The sequence below is a fragment of the Phocoena phocoena genome, chromosome 19 (assembly GCF_963924675.1).
Source record: "Phocoena phocoena chromosome 19, mPhoPho1.1, whole genome shotgun sequence".
In the NCBI taxonomy this organism is placed as follows: Eukaryota; Metazoa; Chordata; class Mammalia; order Artiodactyla; family Phocoenidae; genus Phocoena; species Phocoena phocoena.
In genome coordinates, this window is record NC_089237.1 from 7,275,102 (window position 1) to 7,301,268 (window position 26,167).

General features: G+C 51.8%; 3 protein-coding genes and 1 non-coding gene across 4 annotated transcripts in view; 3 read left to right on the forward strand and 1 right to left on the reverse strand.

Moving 5' to 3' along the window:
* The window catches only part of RECQL5 (RecQ like helicase 5), a 37,083-nt gene that overhangs the window by 4,403 nt on the left and 6,513 nt on the right, over positions 1-26,167 (reverse strand). Inside the window, exon 7 of the mRNA XM_065897230.1 lies at positions 17,363-17,442. Coding sequence (XP_065753302.1) covers positions 17,363-17,442 — 80 coding nt within the window. The remainder of the gene's footprint in view (positions 1-17,362; positions 17,443-26,167) is intronic.
* On the forward strand, positions 7,546-8,229 carry SMIM5 (small integral membrane protein 5). Its single transcript, XM_065898086.1, has 2 exons — positions 7,546-7,672; positions 8,120-8,229. Exons 1-2 carry the CDS (start codon positions 7,546-7,548, stop codon positions 8,227-8,229), a joined length of 237 nt encoding a protein of 78 aa, XP_065754158.1.
* On the forward strand, positions 14,595-14,774 carry SMIM6 (small integral membrane protein 6). The gene has a single exon (XM_065896977.1). It carries the CDS (start codon positions 14,595-14,597, stop codon positions 14,772-14,774), a length of 180 nt encoding a protein of 59 aa, XP_065753049.1.
* Positions 25,590-25,662, forward strand: TRNAW-CCA (transfer RNA tryptophan (anticodon CCA)). The gene has a single exon. It is a non-coding gene; the product is annotated as a tRNA-Trp (tRNA).

Genomic DNA, 26,167 nt, shown 5'->3' on the forward strand with positions numbered 1-26,167 from the left:
AAGGGCCAGGATGACGCTCTGAAGTGAGCTGCATGGTGCCCAGGACACGGCTCTTATTATCACTCTTCACTTTTTTCTGATGGGGAGGGAGGGAGAGAACAGCAGGAAGTGGCCCTACCCCACCTCAGCACTCTGCTCTACTTCTGTCTCCTGGTGCCCTCTTCCTTGTTGTCCCCGACAAGCCTGTGTGTACCCAGCCCAGTGTACACAGCCCGGGACCGGGGGGACTGCCTGAGAGCAGGAACTGGGCAGCTCAGGGCCAGCACCGTAGAGCTGGCACTGGTGAGGGCAGCGAGGAGAGGCAGCCGTGGCCGGAGTCTTCCTCGTCGTACCTTCCAGGCTGGAAGAATGAACCCCCCCAGGCTGGGGGCACAGTCGGTCACCGGGGCAGATGCAGAGGCCCGGGGGGCCACAGTTCTATCAGGGCTGTTACAAACAGCCATTCCTGCAGCAGGAATGTGGCACGGGGTGGGGGAACCCGAGGGGAGATGCCAGAGCAGAGGTAGGGCTGTCTAGTCACCACATCCCAAAGACAAGAAGAGTGGGCGTCACTGCTCTAACCAGAACACCTCTCAACGTGAGCACTGCCTGGGGCTGCAAGAAACACTTTGAGGAGCCAGGACCCCGAGGGCCAGCCTCCAGAAATGACAACAGGTTGCGACACAGCCCCCAGGAAGCGCGGGCTGGCTGCCTTGTTTAGCTGAGGAGAGAACGGCTGGAGCCGGCAAGGAGGGCATGGAGGCCACCAGAGGGCGCTATTCCCGCCACACCCAAAACCGATGTGTAACTCATTCCAGGGCTCAAGCCTGTGCGACCGCACAGTGGCTGCCTGTCCGGCCTCTGGGAGGCTCTGGCATCCAAGTGGTGCAGCCACAAGGCTGGCTTCCTTCCCCCCGCACCTCCCCCAAGCCCCAACTCACTGGCGTTTTGTGCTCACATTCAAAGGGCTCCATTGACAGCTCGCAGATGCGGGCTGGGGTCGGCTCCCGTCCTGCTCCGGGCACAGCCGGGCCCGGAGCGTGGAGACAGCCCCAGCCGATACTCTGGCAAGAACGAGATCAGCAGTGTCCTCTCTCCTCCTCCCGGGGCCGCCCCCAGGAACAGGCTAAGGCCAGGCCACTCCCAAGTCACTCGGGACTCCCAAGTTCTTCCCCAAGATGCCTCCCCAGAGGGCTGACTGCTTGGGTGGTCCAGCAGCTCCCCCACTATTTACTTTCCTTCCCAGGGAAAACAGAGAGGAACCTGCCAGGGAGTCGCCTGAGGGACAGGTTGGGGGTTGAGGGACATGGGCCCAAAGGTGCTCCTGAGGGCGGGGCGGGAGGCAAAGAACTGGGAGGGGTGTAGGCCCCCTCCCTCGCTCCCTCCCTCCTGACTCCACCGCTCAGGTGGAACCTCCCAGGGGTCATCTTTGCCAGGGAACCTGAGAGCCGACCTCCTCTTTCATCAGCTCACAGCCCAGGCCCAGCCCACACCCGCCAGGAGGGAGGAGAGAAGAGGAGGAGGAACAGAGGAGGGCCGTGCAGACCTTCGGGGCAGGGAGCAGGCAGGAACCTGCAGCCGCAGGACCAGTTCCCAGCAGGGATTCCCTCGCCTGCGGGGGCAGCGGTGGCACTGGCTCCCTACTTCGGCAGCCGCCCCATGTAATGTGACACTTGAATCTCCAGGACGACCAACAACAAAAAAGCTAAGGCCGAGACAGCAGCTGGCTGTCAGCAGCCAGGAGCTCCGCTGCGCTGAGGAGAGGCACCCGGGGAGCAGCCGCGGGTCAGGAAAGAGGCGTCCGCAAAGGAAGGAAGAGGTGTGAGCCCCGCTGGAGAGGAGGCCGGAGGAGAGGCACGCGGAGGCTGCTAGGCTCCCCAGCACCTGTGGTTGCCCCCCAACCCCAGCACCTGAGCTCCCAGGTGAGTGGCTCCGCTCACAGATGAGGCGGGGACGAAGGGAAGGGAGCCGCCAGGGTCCCCTGTCTCAAGGGTGGAGGGCCACAATCTACCACAAGCACGGAGAGGAGGGTCCTGGGGGACACGCTTGGTTGTAGTCTCTGGAGAGCCTCCCTTTCGAACTCAGGCTCCCCCTTCTCTTGCTGGGACCCAGCATGGGGCACAGGCCGAGGCTGCAGCCCTCTGCTGGCTTGCTGAGCAGGCAGAGGGGCCTGGAGTGCCTGCTTACTCGGCAAGTTAGTTTAAGCTTTTCCTATGCAGGGGGCTTAAACGAGGGATCTGGCTGGCCTGGCCTAGGGGAGAACCATCGCCTGCCACTGAGCCTCCCTTTTTCCGGGGATCAAGTCCCTGCTTTCTCCCAGGCAAGGAGGCTCAGGGCAGGGTCTGCCCGGCCACCTCACACCTCCCAGGATGCGAAACTGTGGCAGCTCTGCCCATTGTGTCCTGGACAAAAGCAGCAGCTGCTACCTCTTACGGGGGTCTCGGAGTTCTCAGCTCGGAGCCAGGCCCGGGTGCTCCTCCCTGGGCCCACAGAGATCCCCAGGATCCCCCAAATCTCCCTGAATGCCACGCCAGAAGCATGAGGGCCCTAAACCCGGGGTGGGGGGGGAAGTGAGGCTTGGGAAGGGGCTGCCCCGCCCCGTACTTGGCCCTCTGCCATCAGAACGCTGATAGTTCTCGGGTGCACTGAGATCAGCTCCCGTGGGCAGGGCCCCGAGAGTCTCGAGTCGAGGCTGGCTGCTTACCCCTCCTGCCTCCCTGTCCTCACGCCGGCGTTACAGTCCCCTTCCCCAGCCCCCCAGATGTTCTCCCCAAAGCGAACAAGCTAGTATCTACTTAGAAAAACAACCACCCAGGTTAAAGTGGAAACCAGGGATCAGTCGACGTGTTCTTGGCTCGGCAGAGGCTGTGGGATTTGGTCTGGGTTGGTGGCTGGGGAGACTAAAAGCCCGGCAGCGATGAGCAGTGATGGCACAGAGGGGACAGACGCCGGGTAAGGGAGGGACGCAGTGATGAGCCCATGGCTACCCCTGCCGGCTCTTATCTGTAAGACGGCCCAGGCAGGCAGGCAGGGATCAGAGTCCCTAGATCCAGAGGACACAGGTGGATGGGGACCCCCAAACACAATCCCTGAGCGGGGACAGAAGGGTGATGCCCAGCTTCTGGGGCTGCAGGAGGAATCAGCGGCAGCAGGAAGTGCCTCCTCCTGTCCTGGAGAAGCTAAGGGGCTGCTGAGGGTTCAAGTGTCATTGGACCCCACTGGAAGGCGGGGCCAAGGCAGAAAGCACAGCGCACAGTGGGCATCTCTGCCTTGCTGGTTAGGCCACCGGACCCCGCAAGACTCCCCCAACCTTCAGTTATGCCTCATTCTAGTTCTTTCTCGAACAAGACGTTGCCCAGGGGGCAGGGGTGGCTGAAACCCACCTTGACAAAATAACAGGGCAAGGCAAGAAGCCCTTGGGCCCTGAGCCATCAACACACCCTTATCAGACAGCACACATCCGCTGCCTGGGCTCTCCCCACGCAGCTGCATCTGGAGTTGGAGTGTCAGTTCTGCAAAGAGGAAACAGGGACGCTTCAGTACCAAGTGGCAGTTGTCGGGCCGGCAAGCGGCCTGCCGGCTCTGTGCCAGGAGATGCCACACAAAGGCATGTGTTCTAGTCCCTCCAGCTCTGCCAGCCTTCCCTCCAGCCCGGCTCACCTTCCCCCTCCACTGGCTGCCACTCCAGCCGGGGAGCACCCTCCGAAGGTGCCGAGAAGGGCCGTGCGGGCAGCCAGGCCAGGGGAAGCCACCACTTGCTCTGGCTGCTTCTAACCGAGGTGCTACCGAGCATGGGGTTGGGGGAGATCCTCATTCACAGGCAGAAAGTACAGTTTGGGAAGGAGTGTGGTGGAGCCGAGATAGAAAGACTGGAAAAATATAGAGATTCACCAGTAGCCCCACTGGGCTTCCCTGCCCTCCGCTCTCCAAACCTGGGAAGGTTAAGAAAACAAGAGGCAGCCAGCCTTAGGATGCCCACCCTCCCTGGGCCACAGCTGGGAACACTCAGGGCTCCCTACAACGCAACAGCTGGGGCACAGGCCTCACGGTCACCTGACGACGGCTGGTTATATCGGGCACCAGGCGTCAGGCACCCCTTGGCCTCGCTTTAAATAGCGTGCTGGAAAGCCCGCCTGGGACCTGCTGGAATGTGCCTCCGCCCTCTTAGGAGAACAGGCCCCTCCCAGCCCCCCACAGTCCCCACTAAGGCTCCTCTGCTCAAGGCCAAGCTGGAAATGATAAAACAGCAACTGAAAAGCAAAGGGGGCTTCAGCCGTTGGGGCAGAACAGCCGTGTCCAGCAGCCCCACTCCTGCAGACAGGATGCAGTGAGCAGCCCTGGGGCCAATCCAAGTCCCTAGAGGCCCTGGCTGTCCACGTCCGTGGCCCGCTGGAGTGGACTGACACTCTTCCCAGAGTGGGGCCCGGGTCCCCTGGGCGTGAGTCTGCAGCTTTCAGACTTCCTAACCCCTGGAGGACGGCTGACTTTAGAGGAGAAGCTCCGGATCAACAGGCCCCGCCTTTCCGGCACAGCAGTTCAGCCCGGCCCCACCTTCCCCCTCCCTGCTCTGGAGATCACGCCCCAACTGACCAGGGTCTCCACGCAACCTCTCACTCACAAGCGGAGGCGCGACCCTCTGCAATCCCTCCTGGGTCTTTGGGCGTGGGGGGCACAGGTGAAAAAGCCCCCCACCGACCCGCTCGCCTCCGCCTTCTCTGTGAAGGAGTGTCTCTGATGGCTACATTAGGCAGTGCAGGCCCTGGGCCAATCAGGCTGAAAAAGCCAGGCCAAGTAGCCGAAGAGGGGAGGGGAAAGCAGCCCAGCTCCTGAGCCCCGGGCAAGCTCCCCCTCGGCTTCGGTCGGCCCACCGGTCCCTCGGTCCCTCCTCCAGGAATGGGACCAGCGGGTGGGCTCCCGTCCTCCTGGAAACCCGGGGAGCGAGAAGCCCGGAGGCCCCAGAACAAGGGAGGGGACCACCTTCCTGTGCACACCTGCTCCACTGGTCAGTGGGAGGAGGTCTGTTCGGTGTGACCTGAGGAGAGGGGTCTTATGCTTGGGAAGGAGTTCACGAGCCTGAGACAGAAAGACTCGCAAGATCTGCCTTTGGTGACAAGTCACAGGAGGTTCTCAAAGAGCAAGTGTGGCCTGGTGAGTGATGAAAGCTGTGTTCCAGACTCCCGTGCGGGGTGGGGCTGATCACGCAGAGCCCTGGTCCCTGTGCTGAGCCCATCGCAGGCCCTCTGTGGGCTGCTCCTGGGCCGACTTATCTTGCCCGTCGAAGAGCAGGCTGCCTGAGACAGGCGCCCACGGAGGGATGGCGGAGGCAGCGCTGCCAGGCCCCACTCCTGCAGTGTGACCGTGAAGTCCCTTCCTCTCTCCGGTCTCAGTGTCCCCATATGCAAAAGAAAGGAGGCAGGAGTGGATGACCCATGGCATTCTAGAATTCTATGCCTCCTAGTACATTGGAAAACTGGGATCCTGATCTCCTTTGTAGCAACGTGCAGACCCTGGGGTGGGGCATGGGAGAAGCTGGGAGGCTCTAATTTCAGGAGCCTCCCCCTTTGACAGGAGACCATCTAATCCTCCACGGAGCCATCACCTGCCTGCTACCCCCCATCATCACTTAAAACATAGCCCCCCCATCTCCAGCCGGCCCCCCACCACTCTCCTTCACCTCACACACCACAAACATCCCGGGCATGAAGGACACAGACGAAACTCCCCAAAGGTGTTGGAGGAAGGTCACTGACAGTGAATGTGTGGGGGTGTGACCACCCCCCAAGGCCGCCTGGCCTCTGCTGCGCTGGCCGGACCCCGCCCAGAGGGGAATCACATGGGCTGGGTACTCCCGGAGCCCGGCCCTGTGCTCAACCCTCCCGACAGCCTCGAGAGACGGGCACCTCATCTTCATGGAAAACGAGAAAAGGAACAGACTCAGAGAGACGGAGCCACTCCCGTGTCACAAAAGCAGGAAGAAGGCTGGCAGTATTCAAACCCAGGATGATTTGAATGCTATTTTATGGGGGGGGGGGCCATCTGACCCGACGAGGGCAGTTATCCTGTGGGGAAGGAGATGCAGGAGGAATCCGCGCTGGCCGTCCAGGCCCTGGAGGACCGTGAGGCAGAAGAGGGTGGAATTGGCCTGAGTGACCACAGGTGGGACTGACGAGGTCACCAGGCGATCCCATCTTCTAACGATCAGAGCTGCCCAAGAAGGAATGGGCCGGGCTGGGCCGCAGGGGGGCTCCCCACTCGAGCAAAGGCCACATGCCAGAGGGAGGGCAGGGAGCCAAGTGCGGCGCAGAGGACTCGAGCGGATGACCTTCAAGGCGGCTCTAAGGACGCTACGCTGTGATGGCGGCGCCAGGAGTGACCGGCCTCACAGGCCGCAGCCACCTGGGGGCGAATGTGCCTGGCTGAGGGACGAGGCGGAGGTAATGAGAGCTTACAGTCTGGCTTAGGCCCCTGGCCGCCTGCAGCCCTGCCCTGGCTAAGAGCTGCCTCGGGGAACAGGCTGATTCTGGGTTGGCACAGGCTGTCCCTGATCCCTCTCTGAAGAGGCGCTGGCTCCCTCGTGCCCACCGGGGAGGCGGAAGGGGAAAGAAGGTCTGTGGCATAATGTGTTCTGACTCACTGACCCGGCCTGGACCTTCACCTTCGGCCCCTTGGGCACGACAGACAGGAGGAGGCTCTCGGTCCTGGGGCCTGTAGGCTCAGTTGCCCCTCACCTGGGGCCGGGGGCAGGGGGTGTTGGGGGGAGAGGGGAGCGGAGGGGACTCTCCTGGTCAGCCAGAGAGGCAGGTCCAAGCCAGCAAGAGAGGGAGGCTAAACGCCCCCTGGGACACCTGGTCCCATCCTGAGAGAGGACCCCTTGGGGAAAACTAGGACACGGTGTCACCTCCACCTTCTCACAGGAAGACACGGTATGAGTAAAGAAATGAGGCTGGTGGGAGAGGTGGGGGGCCCCAGGGGGGCTCAGACCACTGCCCCCAGTCAGCTCTCAACTACGGCCGACCCCAGCCAGAAGCCCCCATGAGCCTGCTCTCGGAAGAAGCCAACCTTTCTGTCCCCACATATGATGAAAAGCAAGGGTGCCAGGCTGGCATCCTGGAGCCCCATGTCCCCACCAGGGAGGCACTCAGGGGCCGCCAGGGGAGCCATGCCCATCTGAGGCACCCTGGGCAACACCTAGGAGTGGTGTCTAAGACAAAGGAGCATGCAGTCTCCTTCACGGTCAGCAACCGTGGCTGACCTCGGCCGGCTGGCAGACCCCTCCTGCGGCAGGGCCTCAGGCTCACTGTCATCCCCAGCTTCCCTCGCCCGAGCAGTGCCAGCTAGGTGGGGGCTGAGAGCCACAGCGGAGCGGTAAGCAAGGGGCCCTGCCGGCTCCCTGCCTCCCTTGTGAGCTGTGAGCCACCAGGGCTGTGAGGGGTGAGACCTGACAAACTCGTTCTGCAGGCTGGGGTAGGTGAGAGGGCAGATTCTCTGGAGGCAGCTCCGTGGGGACTCCAGGTCCTCTCCCTGCTCTGCAGCTCAGGAGGAACCCCGGCAGGGACCTGGCACAACATGGCAGCCTCCAACCTTGCGCTGGAGATGCGCTCCATAGGCGAGAGGCTGCTGTACAAGCTGCAGACGCTGCCCCAGGCCGAGCCCGTGGAGATCGTGGCCTTCTCGGTCCTTGTCATTTTCATAGGTAAGCTGCGGCTCCCAGAGTCTCCTCAGCGCCCATGGCTCTTCCTGGCATCCAGGAGAGACGAGACCATGGTACCAGCCACGGGGCTGGCAGAGGTGGCTGGGTGGTCCCCCAGACAGAGGAGGAGAAGCAGATGTCCCCTGGGGGGAGCCAGGGGATCCCCTCTAATCCTGACATGCTGCTCTAGGAAACAGGTGTGCTGGGCACCAGGGCCCAGAGGTGCCTCCGGCACCCCAACCCACAGATGGAGGGAGCAAAGCTCTGGGGGCCAGCATGGGGACAGTCACACCTCTTCCCAGACTCTCGGGTATTTCTGACCACTAAACCAGGGCTTTGGTGAAGGTCCTCCAGGCCCCCAGAGGGGCCTCTTTGGAAGTATGGCGGGCGTTCTTTTCCTCCTCGCCTCTGAGTTTCCGGCGCTCTCTGCTCTCTCCCCCAACCCCCCAGCCACCGTGCTGCTGCTGCTGCTGATGGCCGTCGGCTACTGCTGCTGCCGGTGCTGCCGCCCTAAGCGGGGAGGCAGGAGGGCCCTGGTGGGACCCACGACCCCACCGTGAGGGCCAGGGCGGCGGCGAGGAGGAGCCGGAGAGGAGACTGCCAAAGCCATGACCCAGGGCGTCAGCCTGGCCCTGCAGCCCTCAACCCTCAAGACAAAGATCCACGGGCCCAGCCCTGGCCTAGCCCAGGAACCCAGACACTGACTGAGAGCTGGAGCCTCGTCAAGGAAATAAGGGCTGTGCCGGCCACAAAACTCTCACCTGACAGTGAACACAGGGTGCCGAGGAGGACTTGACTGTTTCTAAGACAGAAAACCACCAGGGGTTCTGTGCCTACCTGCGCTTTCTAACAAAACACAGAAGTGGGGTCCCCACACCTGGAGAACAGCCCGCACGTGTGGGGAGCTGGCTCAAGGCTCCCACGCCAAAGAGGAGCAGGCCAATCGGAGAGGGGCTTTGCGCGGCAGCTCCTGAGTCCCAAGCTCCCCCCAGAGCACGGACACGTCTGTGTTCCATTCCAGTATTTGCCTGTTTCTTTCCCAGTAAAAGCTTTCTGGTTATGTGTTTCTGTGGTGCCAGACTCCCTGGGCTGGGTTACGTGCATCAGGTGGGCAGCGTGCCAGAATCCCAGGGACATGGCCAGTGACCGTCCCTGCCAGGCCTCTGCTCTCCCTGTGCTCTCGGAAGCTGGAAAAACATGCAGGCAGGAATGCCACGCGAGAGGGAAGGCTGCGGAACCAGGGGAGGGCTGCGGCACCGTTCCTGCCCAGCACCAGCTGCTAACAAGCTCCGCCCTCCCCAGATGCCTGCTCGGCAGTGGCGGAGGCTGCGTCTGCCCCAGGCAGGTGCCGGGCTCAGGAATGCCACGCCACGGTCACCACTGCTATTAACCAGAGCCAGCACACCCCGTCCTACCAGGCTCAGGCCACTGGGTCTTCCCAAACTTCTGCAGTAAGAGAGGTGAGGCCCCTACTATTGTCCATAACCTGCATCCTGACGGCTCCGTCCTTTCCCCAACGTGTGCCGGACTGTCTGCATTCAAATCCTCACACTCCCACCCCCGCCAGCTACAAAACCGGAGGTCAGTGACTCAACCTCTTCAAGCCATGTTTCCTCCCCTGTGAAATGGGGCTAATCCTGGTCCCCACCTCCTGGGCTAAGCCTGTGAGGATAAACCGAGATGACCTTGGCACAGTGCTGGGCATATCCTAAGACCTCCACTGATAAGAAGCATCATTATCTGCCCCTCTAAATAGGGCGCCAAGCCAGGGCAATGTGGCCTCATTTTAAAAACTGGGCCTGCTGACATGCAACACTGCCTGGCCTCTTTCCCTTCAGTTTACTTTCTCTCCCACAGAACTTTCCAGGTAGAGCTACAAAGCCAGGAACGAGGGCAGGGGAGGCAGAGGCTCACACGGTACCCGCCCCGACACACATACAACCCTGGTCCGCCGGGGCCATAAAGAAGTCTGCGTTTTTTATACGCCTCTGTCATCTTGGCCTATGCAGCCCATGCTCTGCCTGCCTTGAGGCAGAGCTCCATCTACTCAGAAAACAGGGAGTGGAGAGTGGATGCCAGCCCTGCCACTCCCCTGCGGCCCCACCATCTCCAGCTGACAGGCAGGCAGGAGAAGCTCTCTCTGGTTGGTTTCACTTCCTGGTGCCCAGGGACTTCTCTGACGGGTTTGGTTTGGGTTGAAGACCCAGAGAAGAGTGCTTCCATAGAAAATAAAAGAAATTCAAGAATCTGTCTGTACTCTCTACCACCCCCACCACACCACAAAAGAATGGGACTCGGAAAAATAATGATAACCATAATAATACTTGCAACAATGGTGAGGATAAAGATATAACTAAAATTCACTGAGGACTCATCCCCGCTCAGGCAGTGTCTTAAGCATTTTGATGCAGATAAATTCATTTAGTTATGATGACCACCTCAATGCCAAATGTACCATTATTATCACCATTTTAAAGATGAGGAAATAGGTAACTTCCCTAAATTCGACCAGCTGAAAAGTGGCAGAGCCAGCCTCTGGGCACCCCCCACCTGGCTCCAGAGCCCCTGCTCACCACACCCGGGGCCCCAGGCCTCCAGCTGTAGTACTGATAAGGCTCTCACTCCATTACCCACCACCTACAATACCAACCCCAGATCCCAAACAGCCGCACCCCAAACTCTTCTCAAAGTAACCTCCCTATAAGCGGGTGTGCCCTAAGAGTTAAGAGCTGGGGTGGGGCCCAGCTATGTCTCCCACCCAGAAGAAAAACAGAGGGAGGGTGTGAAGCCCCGCCCTTGCCAGTCCCAGCACCAACAGCTGGAGGGTCCCCAGGAAGCCCTCAGTTCAGGAGAAGCTCCAACGGTGCAGCAGCCTGATCCTCGTGTGACTTTTCCTTACGTGAGTTACATCAGCATCAAGAACATCCTTCCTCAGTGTGGCTGAGGCTGAGCATCTTTTCTAGAAAAGATTCAGGCTCCCTGGTCCAGCTGCCAAGAAGTCGGCAGACCTGGGCACCGACAGGTTGACAGGAGGTTCATTCGCGTTCTCCTCCTCCAGGCCAGGCAGTACTTAACTGCTGACCCCAAATAAGATTCTGTCCCTCCCCTTGGAGGGCTTACGGGGGCACGCTGAGCCCCGCCACCAATGGCTCCCCTCCTGAAGTTGTCACGCCAGGTCCCAGGCAGGCTCCAATCCCACTCGGATCAACCAACCAGATCTGCCCCAGCACAAGGGCAGCCTGACGTACTCTGGCTGGTTCTCTGGGAAAGATGGGCATGGAGAGGAGGCAGCAATTCCCCCATCACGGCAAAGAATAAACAGGTACAGCAAGGCAGGTGGTGACCATGGAAGGGGCGGCCATCAGGCCGTCTGAGCCCCAGAGAACATCTGGCTGACTCTGGCCGCCACACCTCTCTGTTCCCACCGCCATGCCACCCTGGAACAAGCTACCAGCAGCGCCTGCCTGCAGTCACTGCCGCAGCGTCCGAGCCGGTCTCTCGACTGTGGTCTCTCGGTCCCTCACGAGGGTCTCACTCTACATCTCAGATCTGTACAGTTTACTGTACATATGTTACGCCTTATTAGAAACTACAGTAAAGCCACTGGTGCAAGAATCTTATTAGCAAAACTTGGCAGAGCAGACAAAACAGTTTTCTCAAACATTAACATTTGAAAGCAATCTACAGATAACAATCTTCAATACGACATATTTGCTTGTGGGTAATAACAAATTGCAGACCATAAAAAACTGAGGACAGGGTGTTCCCTGGTGGCCTAGTGGTTAGGATTCTGGGCTTCCACTGCCATGCCCCGGGTTCAATCCCTGGTCAGGGAACTGAGATCCCTCAAGCTGCACGGCAATAACAAGATAATAATTTAAAAAATAAAAGTTAAAAAAAAAAAACTGAAGACAAATTAATTTTGTCCTTAGGAAAAGTCTCCTCGCTCTCCTTGGGAACCGGTTGCCTACCCTGGAACACTGTCTCCACATTCTAACTCCTACGTTGGCTTCCCATCTCAACTTCAACATCGCTCCTCCCAGGGGAGTCTCCTCAGGCCCCAGGCCAGACTATGCCATGGGCACCAACAGCATTCTCTACCTCTTTCCATCACATCATTCCCTTTGTGGTGATCATTTCAGAAGGATTTTCCGATCAGGGCCAAAAGTTAATTGAAAAAGTCAATTAAAGCAACGTTTGTGTACCCGAGACGTACGTTCTCTACACCTCTCATTTGAAATGTACAGACTCACATTCCTTGGTCAATCTTTTTGATGCAGGGCCGAGGTCTTTTCTCCAAGTGTGGGTTTGCCGACCAGAGTTCCTGAATTGTCTATTTGCTAATTTTGATTTCGTTAAGGCGGAATAAGAACTTGAAGACATCTGCAAGGAAACCTGAGTGTGAAATACTTCTGCATTTTTAGGAAATGTTTACAGTTGTCCTGTCCACATCTATTTTTGACAAGAACAGCTGGGTCCAAACCCCAAAGCAGTAACTTCTTAGCTGTGTGACCTTGGGTAAGTTACTTAACCACTCTGTGCCTGTTCCCCAGTTGTAAAACTGGGGTTTCAGCTATTATCACCACTTCATTTTTATGTAATGTTAAGTGCAATTATGTAATTACAAGTACAACTGCCACAAAACAGGTTTGGGAACAAGCAGCTGACGCTTAATAAGCAACCAACTAAGCTAATGGAGCGGAAGTCCGAGGGTGCGCTGAGACCAGCCTGCTGGCTCTGAGCATTCAGCAGGCCAAGGGCATTAGTCAGAGTGTTTTACAGAAGGAAATGCGAAGCGGCAGGTAAGCCAAGGTCAATTAAGCCAGGATAGTTAAGAAGGACTTCAAGGAACTTTCCCATCATCTCCTCCAGCCCCGGCTGCATGTCAGAATCCCACGATGATGGCTTCCCTGGTGCCGCGGTGGTTAAGAATCCACCTGCCAATGCAGGTGGATCCTCAAGCACAGGTTCGAGCCCTGGCCCAGGAAGATCCCACCTGCCACAGAGCAACTAAGCTCATGCACCACAACTACTGACCCTGAGCTCTAGAGCCTGCGAGCCACAACTACTGAGCCTGTCTATCACAACTGCCGAAGCCTGCGTGCCTAAAGCCCGCACTCCACAACAAGAGAAGCCACCGCAATGAGAAAGCCGCGCACTGCAACGAAGTGTAGCTCCCACGCGCCACTAGAGAAAGCCCGCGCGCAGCAACAAAGACCCAACGCAGCCAAAAATTAAAATAATAAATAAATTTTTTAAAAAACCACTAAATTGAAAAAAAAAAGGAGAATCACCCGACAAGGTTTACCAAGCACAGGGCTCTGACATGCCCAGAGGCTGATCTCTGTGCTACCAGGTGGGGCCTGGGCACCGGCGTTCAGAAAAGCTCCCAGATGACTGGAACAGGCAGGGTTGAAGACTGGTACCCTATAATGTAACCCCTGGGAGGGCAGGGCCTGCCTCTCTCGCTCACGACTGGACACGCAGCACCTGGTGCAGTTCTTGGCCACCGTGGGCACTCGACTTCTGTCTTTCAAGGATGGAATGCCAGCCACCAGGTTCCACGAGAAGGGACACAGGCCCCACTCCTGCTTCCCGGCTGCCCCATCACACCAGGGGGTGGGAACCCACACAAAGCAGCTGCGGCCGGGCCTAAGCGGCACACAAAGACACCAAGGGGGAAGCTGGGCCTCCACAGGAGCCTGGGGCCTCAATGGTGATAAACACCCACATGCTGGTTCCAGGAGGTGCCAGCTGGAGCTGTGGTTAATCATCAACCCGGCGCCACAGGAAGTGAGCGGCCATGCGTGGCAGCCCCAGCCCTGGGGCCTCCCGACCTCTGGGCAGGTCCTTTCAGTAGACGGGTCATCCGGACTGAGAGGAGGGGCAGGACCCAGCCACAGGTGAGGTGGACGGGAGGCCTGGGGCAAGGGCCCCGGATCCAGTCTCTTCCCCCACCCACCCCAAGTCTGACCTCTCTCAGCCAGGACACCTCAACCCACGCCCCTGAGCAGCCCCCCAAAACAGCATCACAAAAGGGCAGAACGCGGCAGAGGGGTAAGTGTGAAAGGCTGAAAGAGAACACGGTTGCTAGGCAATGGGCCCTAGCCCACCTTTGTTTGCTCTGGTGACAGCAAGCAGGTCTGGTCGGGGGCAGTCAGCAATGCAGCCACCTTTTCCTCCCAAGAGTTGCTTCTCTGACACAGTGCAGCTCTGGTCACCTGGCGGCTTCTTCAGCTCAGGCCCCCAAGGCGTGGGGCCTGAAGGATTACCCTGACCTGCCTGCCCTGGCTTAGGACACAGGAGTACAAACAGCAGACCCCGGTAATGGCTCCTTCCTTCTCCGCCTTTACTCCCTTCAACTGGCTACAGACTCACAGCCTGCCCATCTCAGCTGTGTTTCAAGATTACTTAGTCCTTCTGTTTTCACCTGCCTCTAAGGAAGCCTACAGAGGCCTCAGCTTGAGACCATCCACTCCTGGGCTCCTGTGCTGATCTCTCAAAATGCTTCCCAAATGTTCGGCAACCGAGGCAGGAAAACCCAGGAAGGGTCTAGAGCGCTGCTTTTTAGATCCTGGCTGAGCAGTTCTCAGGGATGGGAGAGAAAGTCCTGCTCACAGCAGGGCTGTTCAGGAAAGGACTGGAGAAGCCAGAGGCAGCCTCCAGGAAGAACTCAAGGGACCCCCCTCTCTTGGTGCCAGTCCCTGCTTTTGCTTCTACAGAGGAAGAAAGCCCATTTGTTGCTTGCTGGAGGCATTGAGCCCAATGACCCACCATCCCTTCAATGCCTGCTAGCTACAGAGGTGGCTGCCGTTCTCTGAGATCGCACCAGAGGGTGAAGTTGGGGGCAGGGAGTAGCACCTGGGACAGGGCCTTGGAGAAGCCCCTGCACTCAGGGCCTCTGTCCCCACTTTTCCAGGTTCACATGGACAGACTACTAACAAAACGCACCTGGAAGGATGAGTTCTGGCAGAACCCCTTCGACCAGGGGGGCCTGGTAGTGATCTGCTTGTTCATCATTACGGTCCTGTTTCTCATCTTGTTTGCTATTGTGTTTGGTTTACTCCCCGCACTCGACAGGGTCAACAAGTATGAAGAGTCGTGACCTGACTTTCTGTGGGCCAAGAAGGGGGCCACTGTTATACACTCTCAAAACGCCATGTACCTTTTCTCCAAAGCCCTTCTAACAGTCTGGAATTATACAGTTTTCATGTGATTATCTGATAAGTGCCTGTCTTCCCCAATGGTCCAAGCAACAAAAAGCAGGGGCTGGGTCTCTTTCTGTTCCCAATTGTACCCCCTTTTCTGATGTGCCCTCGCACAGAGCCAGTATCAATCAATATTTGCTGGTTGAATAAATGAATGAATGAACGAGTGAGCAAATGAATGGATAAACAGAGGGATGCTGGGCCATTGGCTCCCCCAGCCTGGAGACCCCAGGAGTTGACAGAGCCCAGTACAATCTAGGCCTAAACCAAAGCTGTTTTTCCCATCTCAGGGTCCAGAGGCCTCTAGGCTGGAGGAAGGTTGCTTTGAACCTAATTACTGTTCCTTTTACACGCAAAGATAAGTTTGGCCCTGTCATAAATAATCAAATGCATTTCATGGCCACGCTCAGAGAAAGTAGCTGCATGCAAAGAAGAGAGGAAGCCATCTGGACGCCCCACGCTGGCCTCATTCATGTGACCCAAGTATCTTTTCTCTTGGTCCCAGAGATGCCCAGGTATCCCTCACAGGGTCCCCCAGCCCCCATGCACCCCAGACCCTACAACACAGCCCTTGTAGAAATGTCCCCGCCTCTGCCAAAGCCATCAAGCAGGGCTGTCCCTCGCTGCCAAGTGCCCTCCCTTTGCAAATAGCTGCTTCAACGTCAACCTCAAACCAGGCTATTCTTAGAAAAAGGGCAAGTACCTGGTGAGGAAGGGGCTTTGCCTTCGTATTATATACCATTTATGCAATGAAGAAACATTCCTTTCTACTCAAAGAGCAATTTCAAATCCAGCCATACCAGCTGCGTTCACTCCGTCCCAGGGCCTGGAAGTCCTGGAATCTGACGCCCTCATGTGTAGCAAATGAGATAGAAGAGATGAGACTGCACACGGGGCAACAGGAGGCCCACTGATGCCCAGACTCCTGACACTCTAACAGGCCCCAGCTCTCTGGTATGAGACAGAAAGCAGAGGGCCCTGGGAGGACCTGTCCTCTTGCCTGGTGAGTTGCTGCAGCCCAGAGGGATACAGCAGAGCTAAGCTTCCAGACAGCTCCACAGAGCTTCATACTCACCCCAAACAAGAGTCCAGCCAGGGTGACTTCAAGCAGAGGGGACTCTGACAACTAGCAAGGACACTGAGCCCTTTCATTACAAGTGCTTTACTCAAGGAACCAAAGAAGGCCTAATTTAGCAACTCACTATGTTAGTGCCTGAAAAGGGCTCTGGTTGCAATAGCTGTGGGCAAGGGTGCCAACCACCTCTGCTGGGCGTGGTCTTGCCACAGAGGCCAAATGAGACATGGCAGCTTAGAGAAGGAAGTAGCTTCAGCCTAGGAGCCACAGACTTGGTGAATAGGAGGGGGTGGGAATCAGAACACATGGCCCAAATAAGTGCCTCTCTGGTTTCCAGAAGAAAGCCCCAAACATCTGGTGGGCACCACCAGTACCATGCACCTAATCAACTCCATGCTTCAAGAATCCAGTCTTGCAAAAACCAAGATAGCATGTGTGTATGAAAACGTGCATATCGCTGAAAAAATTGGGAAATGGGGGATTAGTGGCATCCATGAAGGATCTTAGTTCCCCGACTAGGGATTGAACCCCGGCCCTCGGCAGTGAAAGCACCGAGTCCTAACCACTGGACCGCCAGGGAACTCCCAACCACGACCTCTCTGGACAGTGATCTGTTCATCTCTTAAGTCTGAAGCAATCAATTCTGCCTCATCTACCTTACAGGGTTGTCCAACGAGATCTGACCAGTGAGAGCAGAGGAATCAAAGAGGTTTTTCGAGCAAAGGGCTACACAAATGCAAGTGCTCCGAGCTTGTCCAGAATGCTCTGGGTGTCCCTCATACAGTGCGCCCACAGCTGCTGTACCCAGGGCTCTCCCAGCCACAGTCTGCCTGTCACTGAGCAGCTAGCAGGCTCTTTCACGGCCCCCACCACCAGCAGATTCAGATCAAATACATAAGTGGGTTCCGAGTAGGCAGGCTGGTGTTATGTTAGAAAAGTTGATTTCTCTCCAGGCACATTACCGCCCCTGCCCTCCCAAGACATAAACTGGGCCACATGTCTCTGCTTGGGTCTGGGATGAGAGTGACTACTCCACAAGTGAAGCAGTGGTACAGCACAGTGGCACATTATCACCACAATGCCAAAGGCTCAGAACTGGTCACATCTCTCGGAACTGAGTCACCCATGGTGCCAGTCACTCCAGAAGTGGGTGTAGTGGGATGGGTGGATGACCACCCAAAATACTCAACGAATCCTCACAGTGCCAGAGTTTCTAGGGCCTTCCACAGAAAGGTGGGAGGGTACCAACTTCCATGCTCCGACAGGAAATATTCCCACACGATGGCTTTCAGCAGGCAGGGGTCCCTTGGTGGCCCAAGAACTGTCCTATGTTAGCTTGTTAACTAGCAGTGCTGGGAGAGGAAAAGATCTCACTAACACTTGTTTCCACACACAAGATAAGTCACTCACCCCAATTCTTCACAGAAGGCCACCAGGGCATCAAAGGCCAAGACAGCAGCTTTATCGGATGCTTTGTTCCCTCTCTTTTCCTGGAGACAAGAAACGACCATTCAGTAAAAGTCTTACATAGTTGGACTACCCTGTAGCCCAACAAATGGTGAGAGAGAAAAATATCAAATGACACTAATAAAGCCATTCACAAAACAGAGTCCCCACACCTGACCATGCATCGGAATCACCTGGGTAACTTTAAAAGACCTGAGGTCCAATTCAGCAAGACTACTGAATTGAACTTTCTGAACCTGGAGCTCCAGGGAGGTTATATTTTCAAAAAGCTGCTCAGGTGATTCTCATGCAAAGGGCCCGGGGAATGGCATTTGGGAATCACTGTATAATATGACCTAATTTAATAGGGGTTGAATACATACACAAGTGTGTGAAGGAACATACTAACCTGTATGTGTGGAAGGACATGTGCTAAACGCTGACAGTCATTACTTCTGAGCGTTGGGATTATACGTTATTTGCCTCTTGGTACATGGCTATTTGTTAAATTTTCCTTTTAAAAAACTGAAGGGGGCTTCCCTGGTGGCGCAGTGGTTGGGAGTCCGCCTGCCGATGCAGGGGATGCGGGTTCGTGCCCTGGTCCGGGAAGATCCCACATGCCGCGGAGCGGCTGGGCCCGTGAGCCATGGCCGCTGAGCCTGTGCGTCCGGAGCCTGTGCTCCGCAACGGGAGAGGCCACAGCAGTGAGAGGCCCCCGGACCGCAAAAAAAAAAAAAAAAAACTGTGAAGGGACTTCCCTGGCGGTCCAGTGGTTAAGACTTCGCCTTCCAATGCAGGGGTTGTGGGTTCGATCCCTGGTTGGGGAGCTAAGATCCCACATGCCTCGCAACCAAAATAGCAAAACGTAAAACAGAAGCAATATTGTAACAAATTCAATAAAGACTTTAAAAATGGTCCACATCAAAAAAACAAAAATCTTAAAAAAAAATTGTGAAAAAATTTAAAATACAGAAGAGCCAAGAAAATATAGCAGACACTAATACCCAAGACATTCTCTATTCTTTCTGCTTCTGGAAGTTGAATGGTTCCCATCTCCCGAACACACAAATCCACATACTTCCTCTACTTCCATTCTCCCAATATACTTATATCACGATTTCTTACATCACAATTTCCCTTAAGGTGATTCTTCAGAGCTAACCTCGTGATTATATTTTTACTATTTCCCATGATCACATATCCTTCAACAACGTTGTTTCTCCTGAAATTAATAGCTGACCTGTTTTTTCATTTCCTTAGATTTCAGTGCATCATGAATACCCCCCTCCGAAATGTTCTGATGTAATGAAAAATTCACTTCGGGAAGCGGGGGCCAATGATGGCAAGGTCCACTTTTATCTTTGGAAACGTCCTTCCTGGTGCCTTCCATCCCCATGTTCGACCTGGGCCTCTGCTCTCCAGGCCTGGTGCACAGCCGAGACTACCCTTCACTCTCGTCCTAGGACACTCCCTTTGCCTCGCTCCTGGGTCAGGTCTCCATCTTCCTTTCCTAGTTGACAGCCTCTGCAGTGGAGAACATCCTTTAGTAGCTTCTCCAAAGGAGAAAGTTTCTTAAAATCGTCTGTCTGAAAATGTCTTTATCCTACTTTCACACTAACTGATTGGCTGGGTAGGAAATTCTAGATGGGATGGTTTATTTAGCATTTGGAAGCACTGTTTCTTGTTTCGAATATTACAATGGTGAAAACTGGTGCTCTTTGGACTCCCCGTCCTCCATGTAACACCCCTCTGGAAGCTTTCTGGATCATCTCTTTTTTATTTTTTTTTTATTAAAAATTTTTGTTTCCACTGCATTGGGTCTTCATTGCCGTGCACAGGCTTTCTCAAGTTGCAGTGAGTGGGGGCTACCCTTCATTGCAGTGCACGGGCTTTTCATTGCGGTGGCTTCTCTTGTTGCAGAGCACAGGCTCCAGGCACATGGGCTTCAGTAGCTGTGGCACGCGGGCTCAGTAGTTGTGGCACACGGGCTTAGTCACTCTGCGGCATGTGGGATCTTCCTGGACCAGGGCTTGAACCCGTGTCCCCTGCATTGGCAGGTGGATTCTTAACCACTGTGCCACCAGGGAAGCCCCTGGATCATCTCTTTATCTCAGATGATCTCAAATGTCTCAATGATGAGCCCAGCGTGAGTTCTTGTAATTCACTGTGTTAGTAAGTTTTAAATAAATACCTTATACGTAATCACCTTACCGAAATCTTTTCCTTGTCTAATTTGAACTTCAGACAAGTTAATCACACTCCCTTAGGTCATGGCAAACTATCATCCTTGGTCCTCGCAAGACCCCTTCATTCCCAGTCACTACTTGCATCCACCTTCTCTCCCGTCATTCAAATTTACTCATTTATTCAATAAACACTTATTAAACACTAAACTACATTCCCAGCACTGAGCTAGGCATTTATTACAGCTACACAGGAAAGGTTCCTGCTGTCATGGAACTTACATTTCAATATAGCAAACCTATAAAGTGAAACAGTAATAAATATGATTTTTATAAAAAGGAAGATACAAGATTTCCTGGGCCCCCAGCTATGCCTATTACCCTATGGGGAGTATTTACTATCATTTCTTCTTCACTCCCTATTGCTAGATATTTAGTTTGTTTCCGATTTTCTGTCCTCATGATCAATTCTACCATTCAAGCCCTTGAGCACATAAACTTACGCACTGCCACTTTTATTTACTTATTTATTTATTTATTTATTTTTTTTTTTATTTTATTTTTTTTTTTTTACTTATTTATTTTTGGCTGCATTTTTTGGTCTTCTTTGCTGTATGCAGGCTTTCTCGAGTTGCAGCGAGCGGGGGCTACTCTTCATTGCAGTGCGTGGGCTTCTCATTGCGGTGGCTTCTCTTGTTGCGGAGCACAGGCTCTAGGGTGCGTGGGCTCAGTAGCTGTGGCACACGGGCTTAGTTACTCCGTGGCATGTGGGATCTACCCGGACCAGGGACTGAACCCACATCCCCTGCATTGGCAGGCTGATTCTTAACCACTGTACCCCCAGGCAAGTCCCCACTGCCACTCTTATTTCAGGTGATTTGGTTCCAGAAATAGGATATCTAGGTCAAAGGATATCTGCATTTTAAAATTTAAATAGATATTGCTAGATTGCTTCCCCACAAAAGACTGTAACCCTGCATTTTTCTCTTGGCGAAGTGTAGGCACTCTTTCCTTCACGTGCCCACTAGCAACAGGAGTTTGAGCTCTTTTACACACGTGTCAAATCATTTTACTTTAATTTGCATTTACCTGATTACTACCTAATTTGAACATCTTTAGACGAGCCATTTGGATGAGCTTTTCTGGGAACTTTCCTTTCATATGCTTTGTTTTTCTTGTCAGTTGGTGAAAACTATTTATTCTCAACTTTAACCTTTTGTTTGCGTTTTATATTAAATATTTTTCCAGATCTACAGTCTATTTGTTTATGGTATCTTTCACCACGTATATTTTTTCCATAGGTTCAGGATTTATAGAAGCTTAAGATTTTTTATATATTCAAATATTTGGTTTTTTAAAAGACAGCTTTCTGGATTTTTAATTTTCATTACAAAAATATCTTCACCATATCTCCAGCCCTAGGTGGCACACTGGACTAAATTTTGTTTAGTTTTTACATGAGGTCCTTAATCTGTCTTTTATATAAGGTGTCAAATGGGGCACTTTTATTCCTGCTGTGTCAGCACCAGCTATTAGACAATTCATTCTTTTCCCATTAAACTGAATTATCAGCTTCATCAATATTAAACGATGTATTCTAGGACCTTTTTTTTCTTTTTTGGTTTGTTTGTTCTTTGAATTTATTTTTTATACAGCAGGTTCTTATCTAGTTTATACATATTAGTGTATACATGTCAATCCCAATCTCCCAATTCATCCCACCACCATCCCCCCTGCCACTTTCCCCCCTTGGTGTCCATACGTTTGTTCTCTACATCTGTGTCTCTATTTCTGCCTTGCAAACCAGTTCATCTGTACCATTTTTATAATAAATCGGTGTTGAATTTTGTCAAAAGCTTTTTCTGCATCTATTGAGATGATCATATGGTTATTCTTCAGTTTGTTAATAAGGTGTATCACATTGATTGCTTTGCATATATTGAAGAATCCTTGCATCCCTGAGATAAATCCCACTTGATCACGGTGTATGATTCTTTTAATGTGTTGCTGGATTCTGTTTGCTAGTATTTTGTTGAGAATTTTTGCATCTATGTTCATCAGTGATGCTGGTCTGTAATTTTCTTTTTTTGTGACATCTTTGTCTGGTTTTGGTATCAGGATGATGGTGGCCTCGTAGAATGAGTTTGGGAGTGTTCCTCTGCAATTTTTGGGAAGAGTTTGAGAAGGATGGGTGTTAGCTCTTCTCTAAATGTTTGAAAGAATTCACCTGTGAAGCCATCCAGTCTTGGATTTTTGTTTGTGGGAAGATTTTTGTTGCTGTTGTTGGAAGATTTTTAATCACAGTTTCAATTTTATTACTTGTGCTTGGTCTGTTCATATTTTCTATTTCTCCCTGGTTCAGTCTTGGAAGGTTATACCTTTCCAAGAATTTGTCCATTTCTTCCAGGTTGCCCATTTTATTGGCATAGAGTTGTAGTAGTCTCTTATGATGCTTTGTATTTCTGCAGTGTCAATTGTAAATTCTCCTTTCTTATTCTAATTTTATCAATTTGAGTCCTCTCCCTCTTTTTCTTGAAGAGTGTGGCTAAAGGTTCATCAATTTTGTTTATCTTCTCAAAAAACCAGCTTTTATTTTTATTTTTAAATTTATTTATTTATTGGCTGTGTTGGGTCTTTCATTGCTACAAGCGGGCTTTCTCTAATTGCGGTGAGCGCAGGCTACCCTTCACTGCAATGCACGGGCTTCTCATTGTGGTGGCTCCTCTCGTTGTGGAGCATGGCTCTTGGCATGCGGGCTTCAGTAGTTGCAGCACACGGGCTCAGTAGTTGTGGCATATGGGCTTAGTTGCTCCGCGGCACGTGGAATCTTCCTGGACCAGGGCTCGAACCCGTGTCCCCTGCATTGGCAGGCAGATTCCTAACCATTGTGCCACCAGGGAAGACCCAGCTTTTAGTTTTATTGATCTTTGCTACTGTTTTCTTTGTTTCTATTTCATGTATTTCTGCTCTGATCTTTTGATTTCTTTTCTCCTACTAACTTTGGGTTTTGTTTGTTCCTCTTTCTCTAGTTACTTTAGGTGTAAGGTTAGATTGTTTGAGATTTTTCTTGTTTCTTGAGGTAGGACTGTATTGCTATAAACTTCCCTCTTAGAACTGCTTTTGCTGCATCCCATAGGTTTTTTTTTTTTTTTTTTTTTTGCGGTACGCGGGCGTCTCACTGTTGTGGCCTCTCCCGTTGTGGAACACAAGCTCCAGACGCACAGGCTCAGCGGCCACGGCTCATGGGCCCAGCCGCTCCGCGGCATGCGGGATCCTCCCGGACCAGGGCACGAACCCGTGTCCCCTGCATCAGCAGGCGACTCTCAACCACTGCACCACCAGGGAAGCCCCCATAGGTTTTTGATCATCGTGTTTTCCTTGTCATTTGTTTCTAGGTATTTTCTGATTTCCTCTTTGACTTCTTCAGTGATCTCTTGGTTATTTAGTGACATATTATGTAGCCTCCATGTGTTTGTGTTTTTTACGTTTTTTCCCTGTAACTGATTTCTAATCTCATAGTGTTGTGGTCAGAAAAGATGCATGATAAGATTTCAATTTTCTTAAATTTACCGAGGCTTGATTTGTGACCCAAGATGTGATCTATCTTGGAGAATGTTCCGTGTGCACTTGAGAAGAAAGTGTAATCTGCTGTTTTCAGATGGAATGTCCTATAAATATCAATTAAATCTATCTGGTCTATTGTGTCATTTAAAGGTTGTGTTTCCTCATTAATTTTCTGTCTGGATGATCTGTCCATCGGTGTAAGTGAGGTGTTAAAGTCCCCCGCTATTATTGTGTTACTGTCAATTTCCTCTTTTACAGCTGTTAGCATTTGCCTTACGAATTGAGGTGCTCCTATGTTGGGTACATATACCTTGATCATTATGCAGTGTCCTTCATTGTCTCTTGTAACATTCTTTAAAGTCTATTTTATCTAATATGAGTATTGGTACTCCAGCTTTCTTTTGATTTCCATTTGCATGGAATATCTTTTTCCATCCCCTCACTTTCAGTCTGTATGTGTCCCTAGGTCTGAAGTGGGTCTCTTGTAGACAGCATATATATGGGTCTTGTTTTTGTATCCATTCAGCAAGCCTGTGTCTTTTGTTGGAGCGTTTAACCCGTTGACATTTAAGGTAATTATCGATATGTATGTTCCTATCACCATTTTCTTAATTGTTTTGGGTTTGTTTTTGTAGGTCCTTTTCTTCTCTTGTGTTTCCCACTTAGAGAAGTTCCTTTAGCATTTGTTGTAGAGCTGGTTTGGTAGTGCTGCATTCTCTTAGCTTTTGCTTGTCTGTAAAGCTTTTGATTTCTCCATCGAACCTGAATGAGATCCTTGCTGGGTAGAGTAATCTTGGTTGTAGGTTCTTCCCTTTCATTACTTTAAATATATCGTGCCACTCCCTTCTGGCTTGTAGAGTTTCTGCTGAGAAATCAGCTGTTAACCTTATGGGAGTTCCCTTGTATGTTATTTGTTGTTTTCTCTAGGACTTATTTCTAGGACTTATTAATTCTCTCTTATTAATTCTCTCATCTGTTCCAATGACTGTTACTGTATTACATGGATTTGTTCGGGGTAGCAGCACAGCATATTCTGATGCTGGGTTAAGCACACCCCTTTCATCATTCTCCTTTTTCATACTTTTCCTGGCTGTTCTTGAGCACTTATTCTTGCACATAAATTCTAAGATTCTACTTCCCAATAGAAGTCTTTTGGGATTTCAATTGGGACTTCATGAAATACTTATATTAACTTTGAGGAGAAAAGACAGTTTTAAGTCTTCCCAATCACTTTTGTATCTGTACAGAGTTTGTTTTCTTTCAATGAGGTTTTAGTTTTCTCATCTAAATCAGTGGCTCTCATCCCTGGCTGCATATTAACATCAACTGGGGAGGTTTAAAAAAAATTCTCTTGATAAGAACCTGTAACATTTACTTCTAGGTATTTTATAAGTTTTATTCTTGCAAATTAAACATGTTTTCATTTCTATTCCTAGGTATTTACAGTAATGTTTCTCTTATGTTCAGCCATCTTGCCAAGTTTTCTTATGAATCCTAGTAGATTTCTAGTAGAGTCTTTGGGGTTTTCTAGGCAGACGTTTGTTAAAATTTCTATCTGCTGGTGTCTTCTCTCCTTGTCCCTGTGAGTTTATATACTTTTCATCCTTTTATCGTCCTTTTGGTGGGGATCAGGAATAAGCCCTCATGTTCAATCTTTCTTATAAGGAAAAGTTGATGTGCATCCTTTTGCAATGTCACACATTATGTTTTGGGGGGTTTAATCCATGTTGATTCATGTAGAGTTACTGCTTCATTTTTAACTGCTCTGGACCATTCCACTGTGTGACTAGCCCACTGTTTACTTACCCCACACCCCACAGAGGAAGAGTTTTATTTCCCCACTATGTTGCTGTAGCCAACATCCCTGTATACCCTCGTACAGTCCATCATGTGCACTGACACCCTGTCTACCTAGATGTGGAACTGCTGAGTCGCAGTGCACCAGGCCCCTCCACGTACACGTGTCACCTCGTCTCCCTTCAAAGAAGCCGTTCTAGCTTATAATCCTGACCATGTCATGAGCTGCCCTCTCCCCACATCCTTGCCAACAGTGACTATGAAGATGTTTTACACTTTGGCCAGTCTGATAGGTATAAAATGATAGCTTGTCATCTGATTTGCATTTCTCTGATTCCTAAGTGAGGCTGAGCATCTCTTTGTATGTTTTTTTTTTCTCTTTGTATGTTTATTAGATATTCTGGCTTCCCCTTCTGTGAAATCCATCCTTTTTGCTATGTAGCTGTTTGCCTTTTACTGTTTTACCTGCAGTAGTTCTATACAGCCAGCCAATGATGTCTATCATGATGAAATCCCCAAATGGCTCATTTTTTCACTTTGTTTACGGTGTCTGTCACTATAAAGAAATTTTTAGCTCGAATTTAGTCTCAAACAGATCCAAGTCTTCTTTGATGATTTCTGCTTTTAAAAATCCTGACATAGGGACTTCCCTGGTGGTCCAGTGGGTAAGACTCTGTGCTTCCAATGCTGGAGGCCCAGGTTCGATCCCTGGTCAGGGAACTAGATCCTGCACATATGCCACAACTAAGAGCTCACATGCCGCAATGAAGATTCCACATGCTGCAACTAAGACCGGTGCAGCCAAAATAAATTAATTAATTAAAAAAAAAAAAAACCTTGACATACTGTTCCCTTCCTCAAGGCCATGAAATATTTTCTCCCCAGTTTTACAGTTTTTTGAGGTCTTTAATCCACCTGTAATTCATATGTATATGGCATGGGAGGTAGCGTTCTATTTTATCTTTTTCTAGAATAAATTATTCAACAGTTCGTCATTTTCCTGTTGATTTCTAATGCCACCTATCATACACCAAGTTCTGTTATATTCCTGAGTCTGTGTCTAGGTTCTCTACAAAGAATATGCAACCAGTTTTTAAAAAAGGCTAAAATCAAAGAACTTACAACAATATGGGAAAATGCTTATGTAACAATGCTAATTTAAATCAAGGCAGGATTGATCTTGACTATGTAAAATAACACACACACAACAGACTGTACGAAGATC

Bases quoted from the DNA above. Each gene is read 5' to 3' on its own strand.
- SMIM5 (XM_065898086.1), top strand. From the start codon at position 7,546: ATGGCAGCCTCCAACCTTGCGCTGGAGATGCGCTCCATAGGCGAGAGG. The intron at 7,673-8,119 runs GTAAGCTGCGGC...CCAACCCCCCAG, and splicing joins GGTCCTTGTCATTTTCATAG to CCACCGTGCTGCTGCTGCTG.
- SMIM6 (XM_065896977.1), top strand. From the start codon at position 14,595: ATGGACAGACTACTAACAAAACGCACCTGGAAGGATGAGTTCTGGCAG.